At 36.3% G+C, this 16,060-nt stretch overlaps 1 protein-coding gene and 1 non-coding gene across 3 annotated transcripts in view; both read left to right on the top strand.

Moving 5' to 3' along the window:
• The window catches only part of GRAMD1C (GRAM domain containing 1C), an 82,443-nt gene that overhangs the window by 58,711 nt on the left and 7,672 nt on the right, over positions 1 to 16,060 (top strand). For both annotated transcript variants that reach the window (XM_032631643.1, XM_032631644.1), the window contains 6 exons: positions 4,605 to 4,742; positions 8,920 to 9,038; positions 10,496 to 10,638; positions 11,406 to 11,509; positions 12,866 to 13,042; positions 14,173 to 14,230. In XM_032631643.1, coding sequence (XP_032487534.1) covers positions 4,605 to 4,742; positions 8,920 to 9,038; positions 10,496 to 10,638; positions 11,406 to 11,509; positions 12,866 to 13,042; positions 14,173 to 14,230 — 739 coding nt within the window. The remainder of the gene's footprint in view (positions 1 to 4,604; positions 4,743 to 8,919; positions 9,039 to 10,495; positions 10,639 to 11,405; positions 11,510 to 12,865; positions 13,043 to 14,172; positions 14,231 to 16,060) is intronic.
• LOC116753755 lies at positions 4,213 to 4,319 on the top strand. Its single transcript, XR_004349856.1, has one exon. It is a non-coding gene; the product is annotated as a U6 spliceosomal RNA (small nuclear RNA).

The following is a 16,060-nucleotide window of genomic DNA, read 5'->3' as shown; positions in this document are numbered from 1 at the left end:
AGTCAGTGAAGTGAGGAGACAATGGGAAAGATCTAGGGTAGTGACTACTTTCAAATTTCAAGAACGGAGTAATGCCAGTGAAGTTTTGCTATACCTGCTTTTGTACCAGCATGTTATATTAATATTCCTACCAGAATATTGGTGATGGGGATGTTGTAGTGGTTTGGATCTGTCTGGCATGATTGTATTTGCTAGTCCACTTACTGTTCGGCTTAGACCTGGTTTGGGAACCCCTGCAGGCTGTTTACTAAATCCATGAAGACTAAAACTAGATCCAAGGCAAATCTAAATCAAATCCAAATCACGTCCAAATCTAAAATCAAATCCAAATCCAAAACCAAACCAAGACCAAATCCTTGAGAACCAAATCCAAATCAGATTCACCCTTGGTTTGGAAACACTGAAGCATCTCTGATGAAAACTAAACCCACGCTCTTAAAAACGTAAATAAAAATAAACAAGTCCCTAAAATATCATAGAATGCATTAAGAAGACAGTTGATGTGTTCTTTTGAAAAGATAGTTGACAGGAAGTTTTTTTATAAAAGGGTCAAGCACCAGGAATGACTAGACTCTCTTGGTGTCCTTACCATTCATGCTTGGGTACGCAGCCCTGTGAATTAGTTATCCCCTGCCTGCTTGAACCTCTAACTGTAGGAAGATCTACTCTGGCACCCAGTGGCCAGACACGTAAGTGACAGCAAAACGGGGATTTTTTTCCCCTCTTTTTTCTCACCTGCTCTTTTATAAGAATGGTCCTTTAAAACAAATGCCTTACTTTCTTTATTGAGTTCCTATAAAATTAACATTAATGATTAAAGGATAACATTAAAACTCACATAAGCTGTGTCTTTATCTAGAAATAAACAAAGAATAATAGTGATGTAGTTTCTGTATTGCATGTGAGCCCTAATCACCCATTTTTAGAAAATGGAAGATAAAAAAAATTGTGTGTCCTTAGTTACTCAGTTAAACTCCAAATTACCTAATTTTCTTGCATACCTACCTAATACACTTTTCACACATCCTCAAAATACTATCAACATCTGGTTTAAGTTTTATTCATGTCCAGGTCCTTTTCATACTTATGTCTCAATTTTCCCACGATTTCCACTGGCCACTTTCAAACTTATACGCTTGAAATAGTATTTCTTCTTTATTGGAAATAGTAACCTGCTACTAAGTTGAGCAGTGTTCCTTTCCCCATTTAAAATGCCACCTGCTAGCTCAATAAATTTCCAGCAATATTATTGGTGATGTTATTTAGGTAGGAAGCTTTAAAGTACCATGAATTTAATAAATAAATAATCCCAAGGACTTCCTTGGTGGTCCAGCGGTTAAGACTCCACGCTCACAATGCAGGGGTCCGGGTTCGATCCCTGGTCAGGGAACTTGATCCCGCATGCATGCCGCAACTAAAGATCGTGCACGTCGCAACAAAGATTCCGCATGCCGCAACTAAGACCCGGCACAGCCAAATAAATAAATATTAAAAAAAATAATCCCAGGTGGAAATAGTTTATTTCATATCCTTACTTCCTCAAACACATTTACATACAAAAAGTATTACTGTTAATTTCCAGCAGCAATACCACAGATTATGTTTTATCAGTCACGATATAGAACATTTTATCGAATAATGGAGTTTAAATGAAATATGAAGATGTTGTATTGAACTATTTTATATAAGTGTAATTTATGTCCTTCTTAAATGTGAACAGGAAACTTACTTTTGAAAAATTATAGTTCCAGGACTCCTTAGAGAAATGGCTGCTTCTAGGGCCCAGTTGGGGAATATACAAAATGAACCTGGAACATCTTGTAGTGCCAGAATATAAAGAAGTGCTTGAAAAAGAAAAAAAGAGGCATGTCGTAAGGACATAGGAGTCAACCTGAAAGAACTTCTAATGGCCAAACAAAAAAAAATGTGAGCAGCAAAACAAATAATGATAATACTGCATTATAACCTAAAGTATAAAATAATTATTCATAAGTCCATACTGATACCAATGATTGAATAAATATATAAATGGGGGAGCAAGCACGAGTCTTCCTTACAGAGTTCCAAATAATATATGTAGATACTCCCCTTTCCAGGAGGTGGAGCTTAATTCTCCTCCCCTTGAATATGGGCTGAACTTAGTGACTCATTTCTAACAAACAGAATGTGGAAAGAGGAAAATAATACTTTTGAAGTGGAGAAGCCTGCCAGACACCACCAAGTAATCAAGGTTAACATCATCATAAGTCATGCTGATATGTGTACACCCTGAGTTTGAAGAGAAGGGTACTTCATCTCTGTGGTATTCTTCCCCAAAATCCAAACCCCAGTCTAATCATGAAAAAAACCCACCTCAGATGAACCCTAATTGAGGAACATTCTATATAATACCTGACCTGTACTTTTCAAATGTATAAGGGCACTTGAAAACAAGGAAAAAGTGAGGGACTGTCATAGATTGGAGGAGACTAAGAAGATAACAACTAAATTCAACGTGGGACTTTGGGTTGGGTTCTTGAACAGAAAGGGACATTACTGGAAAAAATAGGAATAAAGCCTAGTTTAGTTAATTGTACCTCTAAAATTATTAAAAAATAAAAAGTTTAAAAATATGATTGCAAATTTAAAGCCCTATAAATAAAAGTAGACCCTAAGATGTTTTGCATTTTCCATAGTCACTTATTCATTCAAAAAGTTATTTAACACTTATTGTGTGCCAAACATGTAATGTACTTAGGTGTTTGAAATCAACATGATCCCTGCCCACATAGAACTTAGAGTCTAGCGCAGGAGAGAGACAATACACAAGTCACTAAGCCAATAAAAATATAATTACAAGTTGGGATAAGTTCTGTGAAGGTGACGAGCAGGATTAATAGAATCACGTGTACTTGTTTGCTTTCTTTGTGAATACATGAATTATTTTTACAATGAACATGTATTACTTCTATGTCAGAAAAAGCTATTTCTCAAGCCTAATTAGGAAGTTGCCTCACAGAACCTTAGTTAATTGCCTAGTTTCAGTGATTCATTTCTATGCCCAAGTAGCCATTACTTGAAATTGCAGTGAATAGCTTTTGCCTACACATAGTATTGTTGCAGGGAGAAGGTAAATCAGTATCTACCCGATGTCCCTACGTTCTTTGCACCTGTAGCAAAATAGGGAGACACAAACCATTTCATGAGGGAGAAAAACCAACAGCTGGGGTGAAGGCAGAGCTAGAAGAGTTTTTCTGATGCTTAAACCACTATCTTTTACTTTAAGTGACTGCTTCTCATGGCTTAACATGGACAGATGCTTGACACAGATAATTCTTAAGAGTTTGATTTGTGAACTGTGGGGAGCTTTTGTCACAGTTGTCATTCTGTACTGACAGGCATAATCCTTGAAATAATAAATAATCCCAGCCCTGAAATCATTAAAATTTCACATTGGATTGCTTTATTCTATTTCCTTTATTCTACCAGGCTCCTATTCCTAGATGTCCCCCCTTTTTTTTTCATTTCCTTTTAATTCTTCTAAGTTAAACTCCTTGAACTATAAAATAGAGGTTTAGTTTGTGTGCTCTGGAGCTACAGTGAATTCAAATTCCAATTCAGTCACTCACTAGCCACAGAGCTTCGGGGAGTTTCAGCAATTCTCTCAGTGTCTCAGTTTTCTCCTCTGTACGATGGAGATGAAGATGTTAATACCTCTTATCTCACAGGATTGCTGTGAGGATAAGAGGAGTGAATATTTGTAACGTGCTTAGCACAATACCTGCCATATGCTAAGTACCATAGATTCCTGGGCTCTTTTATGCAGTGTTTCCAGGGAACATGAGGAGAGGTGAGCAGATGTTGCTTCTTCATTTGCTACCAGGAGTTTTCAACATAATTATCGCTGTCAAATTCTTAGAAAAATGTAATATTCCGTTGGGCTTTATTTAGCTTTGAAGAATACTTTTCAGAAGGATTTCTTTTAATGTGTGGTATTGAGAGTAGGTAGTGGATACAGTGATACTTGTCTTGGGGGAGTGAGCTTCAAGTCAAATTTGAAACACTGTTCAGGCTAGTAAGTTAGTGAGTGCAGCAGAGAGATATTCGAGTCATTCATGACTTAGTAATTACCGAATGTTTGCGTATTCAGAAATAGGACCTGCTATTCACCGTGGTAGATACCACCCTATGTGTCTCAGTACTGCCCTTGTCACTCTTGAAATATTTTTTTGAGTGCTCGCTTTGGCAGCACATATACTAAAATTGGAATGATACAGAGAAGATTAGCATGGCCCCTACACAGGGATGACACACAAATTCATGAAATATTCTCTTGAATGATATATTATGGTAGTTTGATATTCAAGTTAAATATTTCTATGTCTTTTGGGTTTTGACTGAACTATTGATCACGTATAGTTTAATTACTATATACTATTATGTATAGTTATACATAGTACATAGGTATATAATACCAATTTAGAGTTTTAATAGTGTCCTGTAATGTGCTGATCATTGTAATCACATGTAAAAACCATTTTGTGCCCAAAACAAACAAAACAAAACCTTGAAATTACCTTTCCTTGATGTCTTCACTCTTTGTTCCATGTTTTTTGTTTCCCCAGAAAATATTCCTGAGAAAGATCTTCATGGAAGACTTTATATCAACCGTGTTTTTCGTATCAGTGCTGAGAGAATGTTTGAATTGCTGTTCACCAGTTCACGCTTTATGCAGATATTTGCCAGTTCTAGAAATATAATAGGTTGGTCTTGTGTTCTTATCTAATGATAAATTTGGGAGAATTTTATTATCCTTAGAGGCTTGAGCTTATGTAAATTGATTTATGTTGTCAAGGGGAAAATTTAGACAGGCTTCCATTTTATTTTGGTGATGTATAAACTAGTGTTTAGGTGTTTTGGCTAAAATCACACGTAAATAGTACAATTGTCCAATTAGTCAGGTCCTACCTACAATTAAGTTCAGACCCTTTGAGAACTAAAACTCCATTCATTTATTTATTAATGTAGCAGTTTAGTTGGGTTGAACCACCTTTAAAAGGGTTCTACTGTGGAAAAATTGGATTCTAGTAGAGTATAAATTGGTGCAATCACTTTGCTAAATGGTTTGGCAGTATCTACTAAAGCTGACTCCACAATTCTACTATTAGGTATATGTAACCTTCAGAAATGGGTACATGTGTATTCTGAATGACATGTACTGCAGTGTTCATAGCAGCATTATTTATAATGGCCCCCAAACTCAAAAAACAGCCCAAGTATCCACCAATAATAGAATGGATAAACAGATTGTGAACGTTCACACAAAAGAATACTGTATAGCAATGAAAAAAAAACACCTGCTACTTATAATAATATGAGTAAATCTTACTGATATTATGTAGTATTAAGCAAAAGAAGCCAGACACAAAACAGTACGTGCTGTGATTTCTTTATATAAAGTTCAAAAACAGGGAAAACTTATTTATGGGCATAAAATCAGCATACTAGTTAATTGCAGTTGGTAATTGGGTGGGTAAAGACTGGGAGGGGGCTTCTGGGATGCTGGTAAAGTTCTCTGTCTTGATCTGGGTAGTGGTACACGTGTGTGTTTTCTCTGTGCAAATTCATGGAAATTTGAGATTGCAGTGTCTATGGTCTACCTTAATGAAAATACCAAAAAAAAAAAAAAGTTCCAGTTAGGAAGTTAGTTATAAAAAAGATTTTATTGATTATGTATTAAAAGTTCTATTTTGGTAAACATCTCAAATAAGCTTATAGTCAATTTGAAATTGAATTTATCCTAAATATTTCAAGATATTTTAGAAACTTTGGGAGCATGTGGTCTAGCTTGCTATATAAAATTAGAAATCAGCAGCGGCAGAGATCCATATAAGCCGAGTCATTTGATGTGGTCAAAGAGAAAGTTATTCTACAATCAATTTAAATATAGTTTATAATTTAGCCATTTTATTAACGATTAGATGTTATTCCTTTATTTGAAACTTTTATGTAAACATAATTACATATTCATAGATTATATCGTTGATATAGATTCAGTTGTAAAGAGTAATTTTTCCTTATTATTTATAGTAGAGTAGCAAAGCAGTTTCTAATTGATAGCTATTGAGTCTTGTGATTATATTAAGAATGTCATGTTTTTAAAAATCATTACTTTTTTCAGTGCTTCCAGTTTTTTTTTTAACTTATTTATTTTATTTATTTATGGCTGCATTGGGTCTTCGTTGCTGTGTGTGGGCTTTCTCTAGTTGCGGAGAGCGGGGGCTACTCTTTGTTGCGTTGCGCGGGCTTCTCATTGCGGTGGCTTCTCTTATCGCGGAGCACCGGCTCTAGAGCGCAGGCTCAGTAGTTGTGGTGCACGGGCTTAGTTGCTCCGTGGCATGTGGGATCTTCCTGGACCAGGGCTCGAACCCGTGTACCCTGCATTGGCAGGCGGATTCTTAACCATTGAGCCACCAGGGAAGCCCCAGTTCTTCCAGTTTTAAAAATGTATAATACCTGAGGGATATAAATCTTTTCACTCAGTAGCTTATATTTAACTTATTATATCTGTTTTGAATCCATTTTGTATCTTTTTGCCATTCATGTCTACCTGGAGAACTTGCTATTTCAGAAGAGTAGGATACATAATTTCTCTTAATTTTCTAAGATGATGCCTGTTGATGTTGCACCACTATTTTTATGGCTGAAAAGGCCCACAAGAAACTAGCATGTTATTCCACGCTGGTACTAAATGAAGTTTGTTTTTTGAATCATAGCTGCATTTGGTGTCTGATATCATATCTAGCTTCAATATGGATGACTGTGTTTGCTATCTGATGCTATAAATGGCTTTGGGCAGCAAAGCCTTCTGGCTGATCACAAGTGTAAATAGTTAGAGGCATGTTGCCTTTAGACCTAGAATTAGTCAGAAGGTTTGCCCCAAAAGAGATAATCTGCTTCTGATTGCACGCTATTATGTTATCTTCTGAACTTGTTACCTAGTAATCAAAGTTGTGTTTCTTGAGAATGGGTCTCAAAGCCTCCTTTCTAAAAATATCAAGAATTTAATGGGAAAGTTTAGTATGGTCAGTAATTTGTGAATTTAACCTAATTTCAGCATTAAAATAGCTACTGCTGGATCTATTTTTTAATAATGATTTTAAATTATTAAAAATGATGGTAATTCTTAATAATTTTCAATAAAAATGATCTAAATTGGATTCTTCTAAATCTTTGTTTACTATTGTATGACACTACTTTTGTAATTCAAAGCTCAGTTTTATGTCTTTTTATTCAACTTTTTAATTTTGAAAAAAATGTAAACCTTCAGAAAAGTTGCATGAATAGTATAATAAAACCTATACCCGTTACCTAGATTCACCAGTCTTTTTTCTTGTGGTAAAATGTACATAACATAAAATGTACCGTTTTAGCCATTTTTAAGTACAATTCCATGGCATTAAGTACATTCACATTTTGTTGTGCAGCCATCAGTATCATCCATCTCTAGAACTTTTTCATCTTCCTAAACTGAAACTCTGTACCTATTAAACAATAACTCTGCATTTCCCCCTCTCCCCACGACCACTGTTCTACTTTCTGTCTCTGAAGTAGACGATGTTCTGGCACATTATGTTCAGTAGGCTTGTTGGCAACATTGGTGAAGATACAAGTGGGAGAGACACTTTCATCTTTGTTGATAGTTGCTTTGTTGAATGGTGTGCAGTTTTAATGGCAGAATTCAATGATATCTTTAAATTCTGTTGCTGATTAACAATGGACTATTTGTATAATTTTTCTGAAACAGGCTGACATATGACTAAAGTGATCTTTTGAAAAGTTTTATAATTAATTCTATATCTCTTTCTTGGACAACTAAATAAATCATTTTTACAGCAAATTCTGTATTGTAGATCCCATGGTTTGTAACGTTGCCTTTTTAATTTGCTTGCACAATTTTTCTAGATATGCAAAAGGCAGCTTCAGGATCCCTCATTAAATCTCTAGGCCTAAGTAAATGAAAGAAGTTGAGCAAAATTGGATATATCATAAAGCCTTGCTTCAATCCTTTGATGATGGGTAGTGGGTTAGATAAATGCTCCTATGTTTTAGGACATTGATGAATAGCAGCCAGATATACTAATTGCCTAAATCCACTGTGCCGACAACATTAGCCGGCTTAGTCAGATCTTTGAATAGAGTTCATGATGCTGTTACCTATATTTTCCTAGTGTTTCGCTTGTTAAAGGACCTTTGTTAATGTATGGTGCTATGTTCTAAAGATATGTTTCTGTTCAGAGTGTATTTTTACTCACTGTGTTGTTGCTAAGTAAATAAAAGAGAATTTTGACCAAGATCTTGCCATAAATGCAGAGAGATTATTCTATAGCTTTCTTCATATAGAAAAGTTTACATAGTTTATTTATATTCCATTGCTCCCTCCTTGATTAAAGATCTCAGCAGATAAACCATTAACACTGCACGATTTCTCATCGACGTGATTTCCCCACAAGTTGGAATCAGATCATATTGCTGCATAATTCAAGGTCTTGTCCTCAGTGATGGGAACGTTGAAGTGTTCTATCTCTGTTTAATAAGGGCCAGCACCGTTACTTCTCTTTGTAGGTACTGGGGACTTTAAAAAGAAGCCTACTGATGAAATGACTTTTAATTTTATCTTCTAGAGAAAAGAAAAAAGTTTTTTAATAGACTACAATTTAGAAGTAAATGAATGAGGTGGGGCGTATGTCACATACAAGAAGAGTGCCTAACATGTGATTTTACTCTTGTTTAATGTTAAACTAATAACACAGTTATAAGGAAGTTAGGATTGGTCAAAAATAAAAATTGAAATAATTCAAAAACTCCCTCTTTGATTCCATTCCAAGCCATACCCCTCAAATTTCTAGAACTAACTCTTTTTATATTTGCTGTGATTAGATATAGTATCTACCCCTTGGAATGTAGAGCCTGGAGGTGACCAACTGAGAACCATGACCTACACTATAGTCCTTAATAATCCACTAACTGGAAAGTGCACCACGGTCACTGAAAAGCAGGTATGTCTATGCTGCCAGTATTCCAAAAGAATCGTGCATGTGGGAAGAGGGAAGATGTCTGTCATAGGTCCTAGTCACCAATTTACAGGACAGTTTCAATAAATAAACGGCAAGGAAAAAAATAGAGGAGAAACTGTGTACAGGTTAAGAGAGATTTAAGAGTTATATCAACCAAATTAACTCAGTCCTAATTCAGACAAACCAACTGTAAAAGGGTATTTCTGAGATTTAAGGAATTGTTCATTTTTATGTGCAATAATGGTATTGTAGCTATATTTTAAAGAAGAGAATATTTATCTTTTAAAGGGATATACTGAGGAATTTATAAAGAGATATACTGACGTATTTTTGGATGAAATTATGCTGGTATCTAGGGTGTTTTTTAAAAGTAATCTAGTCAGGCAGAGGATGGGAGTAGAGGGAGGGAATATGGGGAGAGGTACAGATGAAACAGGACTGGGCAGGAGTTAATATTGTTGAAGCTGGTTGATGAGCTTATGAGGGTTTATTGTATAATGTTCATTTCTACTCTTGTATATGTTTGAACTCTTCCATAATAAATGGTTTTTAAAAGAACACTACTGGAATCTGATTTACTGGATCACGTCAAGGGTTAGAGCCAAATAATAGATGGCTGCTGTGACATATGAGGAAGAGATTGTAAGATATTTAACGCTCTGTCTACTGTGTGACCAGCATGTCACTGTCATACAGTGGGGTTTATGTTTGGCCAGTTGTTGTTGACATATAGTATAACTGTTCTGCAAAGTTAGAAAATATTTATTAACATCTGAATTAGTTGTGCTGTCATAGTTTTTGTCCGTCAGTGTTCAAAAGGACTTAAATATTTTTCTTCCAATGATTTTCAAACATTTAAGAGAAGTTTTGTATTTTGAATGGGAGAGTCTTTGATAACCTTAGAGGATGGGCAGAATCGGTAAGGTGAAAATGAGAAAGATTTGGCCAGCAACCACTTCTGATCCTGTTTAGGGAAAGCAGTGTTTTGTGTGGTTGTCTCCTTCCTTCACGTTTTTGGTGAAGGGTGGTTTTGTTAAACTTTGATGAATTTTAGAGTGGGGTCCTGGCTTTGTTCAATTGAATTTTGAATTGTTTCCCTACCAGGAACATTTGCAATTCTTTATAAATTACTAACACACACGAGAGATTTTTCTCTAGAAGATAAAATTAAAAGTTCCTTTCTCCTCCTCATGCCTCAAAGAAAGGAAAAAAACAGTTATACAGTGAAGTGACAGAGAGGTAGCAAATACTACTTCTGCAGGTCCCGTCTCAATTCATAGATCTCACAGCCAACATGGTGGCCCTTCTGGCTCTGTATATAGGCTTCTCATGTTTTTTGTAATTGGTGAGAAGGAATTCGAGTATATAGGCACTATATTGGCGAGGAATTTGATGTATTAAACATGTACATGCAAAAAAACTTAATCTTATTTTGGCAGAGACTGTATAAAGAAAGTCGGGAAGCACAATTTTACTTGGTAGATTCAGAAGTGCTGACACACGATGTCCCCTACCATGATTACTTCTATACTCTGAACAGATACTATATCATCCGATCTTCAAAGCAGAAATGCCGGTTGAGGTGAGCTGCTGTAAATGAGTGTTTTAGTCAGGACAGGCTACATTGTGTGCTGGTAACGTATCAATCCCGAAATCTTAGTAGTAGCCGTACACAACAAAGCTTTATTTCTTGCTTTACGTGTCCACCGGCAATCCGCAGAGGGGCGGGGATCCTTACTCAAGGACCCAGGCTGATGAAGGCTTTGACCTCCCGGGGCTGCACAATCCAGAATATGTGTCATTTCATTTGCCACTGGAAGAGAGAGCTGTAGAGCTGTGCTCGCAGTCCAGTGGCCGGAAATGCTCACAGGACCCCGTTTAATGGCAAGGGGACTGGGAGACTTGAGGAGCACGTGGTGGGCGGTAAACAGCTCTGTTGCGATGGGAGACCAGAAATGTTGGCGTGTTGAAGATGGTGCTGGGCCATCACACAGCTGGCCTAGTCTCAGCTAATGTAGTGACTTGCAGCTAATGTATGACCACTAGAGATTTTTTATACGAGGCATTTAGGAAATTTAAAATTTATTTTGAGCCTTTATTGCTATTTAAGTAAAGAAAATTCAGGGTTAGAGAAAGGAAAGAAATAAAATGCCAAGTTGATGAAATTTTAGCAGCGCCCAGTAATTTTTTAAAGAATTCATTATCAGTGAACAATTTTTTTTTTAATAGTCTTAATGACTTTGAATTCTTTTGGCTTTCCGCTGAATTCATTCCTACATCTAATTGTAATGTTAATAATATAATTAAAATTCGTAAATTAAATATTCTTCTTTCTTCCTTATCTATTAGAGTTTCAACAGATTTGAAATACAAAAAACAACCATGGGCCATTGTCAAATCTTTAATTGAGAAGAATTCCTGGAGTTCCTTGGCGGACTATTTCAAACAGCTTGGTTTGTAAATTTCTTGATTTATCTGTTTTTGTAAAAATGGCATTTATTAACAGAATGGATGGATTCTTCATTTGGATTCATAGCAGGAACTGGTAGGTGATGTTGGAATGACTCCTACTGAAGTGGTTCTAACTACTCCACTTGGAATTTCAAAACTTCTAATTTTCATTGGTCTACCAGACACTTATATAATGTCTATGATATGCCAGACGTTGTTCTGTGTGCTTTATAAATATCAACCTGTTTTTTACAACCCTGTGAGATATAAGTACTACTATTTTTTTTTTTCCATTGAAACACACAGAGAGAGAGGTTAAGTGACTTGTCCAAGATCACACAGTTAGGAGCTGTCACACTCCCTCCCTCTGTAAGGAGCCAAGGAAGCTGACTGCAGTGAGGGACTGGGTAATCCGGTCACAAGTATGCACTTGTACCCACGAAGGTCTGGAGCCTCCTCAGGCCCACATCTCCCTTACCAATGCAGCTCTCCTAGGTTTATGCAGGCCCACCTAGCAATGGTACCACGTACATGTGTGGATTTGGTGGAGGTGGGTACTAGACTGGGGAGGTGATGTAGTTGTTCTGTTTGGATATTCTTTAAAATATACATGAGGAAAAAACATATATATATATACATATGTGAGCATAATTAATTTTAGTTAAAGGAAAGGTGGTGGCCAATCAACTCAGGGTAATTTAAGGCTTCATCATCCAGCTTGTTGATTATTTATTTTCCTTGTTTCCTTGTCTTTGGTTATTTGATTATTAAGCTCCAGATCACTAGAAAAATGAAACTCAGAAATGAGTTTGGCCACTAGATAATGAACTTCTAATGAAAAATCTGGTGAAGGGAAAGGTTAAAACAAATGTGGAAAATGAGGTTTTTATCGATAGGTTGTTGGCAGATTTTCTTTACTAGTGCTTCCTTTTTTGCAAACCCTCATTGTAAATTAGAACTATTATATGCTTCTCCTTCCTTTGAGATTGACAATGAAGTACTATAATCTATCTTGGAAATCTTTCTAATGATCCAATGTAAGTGGGTTGTTTCCATAACTGAAATCTCTACATTAATATTTAATATAGCACATGGCAAATTTGCTCTGATGATCCTGTCATTAATTAATACAGTTCATTCTTCCTAGAATAATGCAGCCTCATTATGGGATCATCGTACACTCCAAAACTTTTCATTAAGAGTAAAGTTTGAATCTAGGCCATAAGAATCTGAGTAATAGTTAAAGAAAGTTACCAAGGTCTAAAAAAAAGCAAACTGAGAACAAAACAGTGACCAACCCCCCAGTATCTTATAGTTGAGAAGGTTTCTCCACTATCTAAAGATTTTTTTCTTCTTAGAATCAGATTTGTTAATGGAAGAATCTATGGTAAATCAGCCCATTGAAGACCCTGGAAAACTTAGTGGCCTACGAAGGAGAAGGCGAACAGTCAACAGAACAGCAGAAACAGCTCCTAAACTTTCTTCTCAGCGTTCTTCTGGAGACCTGGGCTTAGATGCCAAAGGGGATATTACAGGTAGCTGTTACCTGGTAAACAGAGATGAAAGTTTTTTTTCCTTATAAGTTTAATTTATATGAAGCCAAATATGCCTCTTGTTTATAAGACACGTCAGTTAGGAGGTCTCACTTTCTCCTCTCCTTTTCCAATAATGTTTGTCGAACTCTGGTTTCCTTAAAGAAAACCAATATATAAGTATAAAGGAGCAGTTACAAAATGGCAGGCATGTGGCCAGTAGAAGTATTTTACTGGGCCCACATGGTATTTTAAACCTTGGACATTTTTATATAGAGTCTCAGATCTGGCAGCCCTGGACCCACATCCCTTCGTAGCAGCAGGTGGCTGGAGCTTAGTAGTAGCTGCCCCATTTGACCGAGCGTGCACTCTCCCCAGGTCACCAGTCCCCACGACTCTTACCCTGTTGCTGGACGCTTCACTCATTAACTTCCTGCCTAGCATTTGTACGCATTTGATTTCTACCCTTGAATCTACTACCATGTTTGTATGCTTTTATTCCTTATGTACTATCAGGGCCAGCCCAGCAAAATTGCAGAGATAGAAGGTGACTTTGATTATCTCTACTCTCAATTTTGAAGACATCTTGCCCCTACTAACTGTTTTTCCCTCCCTCTCTCAGTGCTATAAAGCTGTCATACCTTCTCATCCTTCTACATTATCAAATCCTTTTCTAAGGTTTACATCTTAGTGTGAATATGTTTTTCTACCATTTCAACTTAATAGCTCTTTAATTTTGGCACTTGACAACAAAATTTGGGAAACAGAGAACAGATGAGGATGATTAAAAAAGTTTTTTTTTAAGGAGGGAAGCATTATACGTAAAACTATTTCAAATATTATTCGCAGAGATGGAACTTAGCTACAGATCATACATGATATATTGAATTGCTTGTTTAATTTTAGAACAAATTAATCTGTAATATAGGCCAAATTTGCAGAACTGATACAGGGTTTCTTTTTGTAGATTTGTTTACTAATACTCAGGATATCAAAAGTCAGAAGAGGGGTGCAGGGAATTCACTGTAAATCACTTTGTCTTTACAAATAATTTAAAAAACTTCTTTTCCAGTACTTTTCAAATGAAATTAAACAATCCTGATTCTAAATCGGCCTTTTTTTGTAATTTGCAGGAAAGAAAAAGGAAATTGAAAGCTATAACACCATCCTTATTGTGGTGATGAGTATTTTGTAAGTATTTGTGTTGAACGCTTAGTTTGCTTGTGTCCTCACTTATCTTTTAATGGTTTCCAAAAGAATTTGAATGTATTTGTATATTATTATATAGAAATTACCACAATTTGACCAATTTTGGCCTACAAAAACAGTAATTTTATATGCTTCAGTCTGATAGTTTTTGAATGATTTTCAGAAGAACTGTTAAATTCGAGGGAATACCAAATACACGTTCAGTAAATGTTTTTGTTTTTTAAAGTAATCTGATTTGATTCTACCATCATAGATTTTTAGGGAAGTACCATAAATTTAAAGGGAATTTTTTTTTTTTTTTTTGCGGTACGCGGGCCTCTCACTGTTGTGGCCTCTCCCGTTGCGGAGCACAGGCTCCGGACGCGCAGGCTCAGTGGCCATGGCTTACGGGCCCAGCCGCTCCGCGACATGTGGGATCTTCCCGGATCGGGGCACGAACCCGTGTCCCCTGCATCGGCAGGCGGGCTCTCAACCACTGCGCCACCAGGGAAGCCCCTGTCCTTCCCTTTTAGAACATTTCTATTAACATAAAATTGGCCAGTTATTAGTTACAAGGCCACACCTATCTGCAAAGAAATTGGGAGATATATAGTCTTTATTCCACGTAGCCGTGAGCCAAGACAAAGATCAGGGTTTCTCAGTGACAGTAGCATCATCCTTAAGGGAGTTCCGGATATTTTTATATGCAGGCTGATGAAATCCCAACAATGCTATTTTGTTTACTCTACTTGGTTAGACCAGTGGTCCTTACCTTTTACTGTGCATAAGAATCACTTGCTGAAATACAGATTTCCCAGCCCCAGTCCTACAGATCGAGTCAGTGGGTCTTGAGTAGGGATCAGGAATCAGTAGTATTCTAAAACACACATGCAGGTTATTCTGATGCAAATGTTCTGAGGATTGTAGGGTGAGAAATACTGGGGCAATTAGTCTGAATCTCAGTGTTCTACTGGAATCTACTCAGCCAGTCTTATTTAGACTACTGTTTTCTCCATGGCTGTACTTGGATCTTGAGGTAGTCCATCACATTTAATTGAATTAGTTCTGACTGGATGATACACTCTGGGTTTTGGAATGAAGTTCTTATATCAGCTGTTTTTTCTAATTATAGATTTCAGAACATACAAAATGTTTGTTGTGCCTTTTGAGTTTTATAAAAGGTTTTCATATTCTGCTTCCATTGGTTTGCTGTGACGATTTTGAATAGTAAATATTATCTGTGATCTTTTGTATTACTTTGTAGAAGATTTACAGTCAGATGTTGAAATGTTGATCTATACCCCATTTCAGTGACACAATAATTTCATAGATTTGATTTTCTTGCTACTACCTTAGTTTTCTTTCAAGAAAAATCTTCTGGATGGGTAAAAGTGAATATGATGTATTTTTAAGGGCAAGTCAATATTTTAACAGAAAAAAACAGAGAGATATGATGCCACCTATGTATTTGCATGTATGTGTAATGAGATACGTTCATTCGCTTGAAATACTATTGTGAGAGCCAACAGAGTAAGTTTATTTAGCAGGTAATGTTTTATATGTGATCCAATTAATGTATGTTTGGGATTTGGAATTTTGTCTAAGTTGAACCAGAAGAAATTTTTGCTGAACGGTGATTTTGTGAATGTGAATTTGTTTTGGCTTCTGCTGAGAATAAGAGGTACATCACGATCTAAGATCAAATCCATATTGATCTTCATTTCCTTTCTGAAGTACAGTATTATGTATGTGTAATTGCTTAAGACAAAATCACCCAAAAATAGATCTTGAAAGCTAACATGGTAGATTTCTAAGCCAGTGGTCGCACATCCA

This window comes from Phocoena sinus, chromosome 4 (assembly GCF_008692025.1).
Source record: "Phocoena sinus isolate mPhoSin1 chromosome 4, mPhoSin1.pri, whole genome shotgun sequence".
Lineage (NCBI taxonomy): Eukaryota > Metazoa > Chordata > Mammalia > Artiodactyla > Phocoenidae > Phocoena > Phocoena sinus.
The sequence above is the reverse complement of the archived record's forward strand: the minus strand, read 5'-3'. Positions and strand labels throughout refer to the sequence as shown.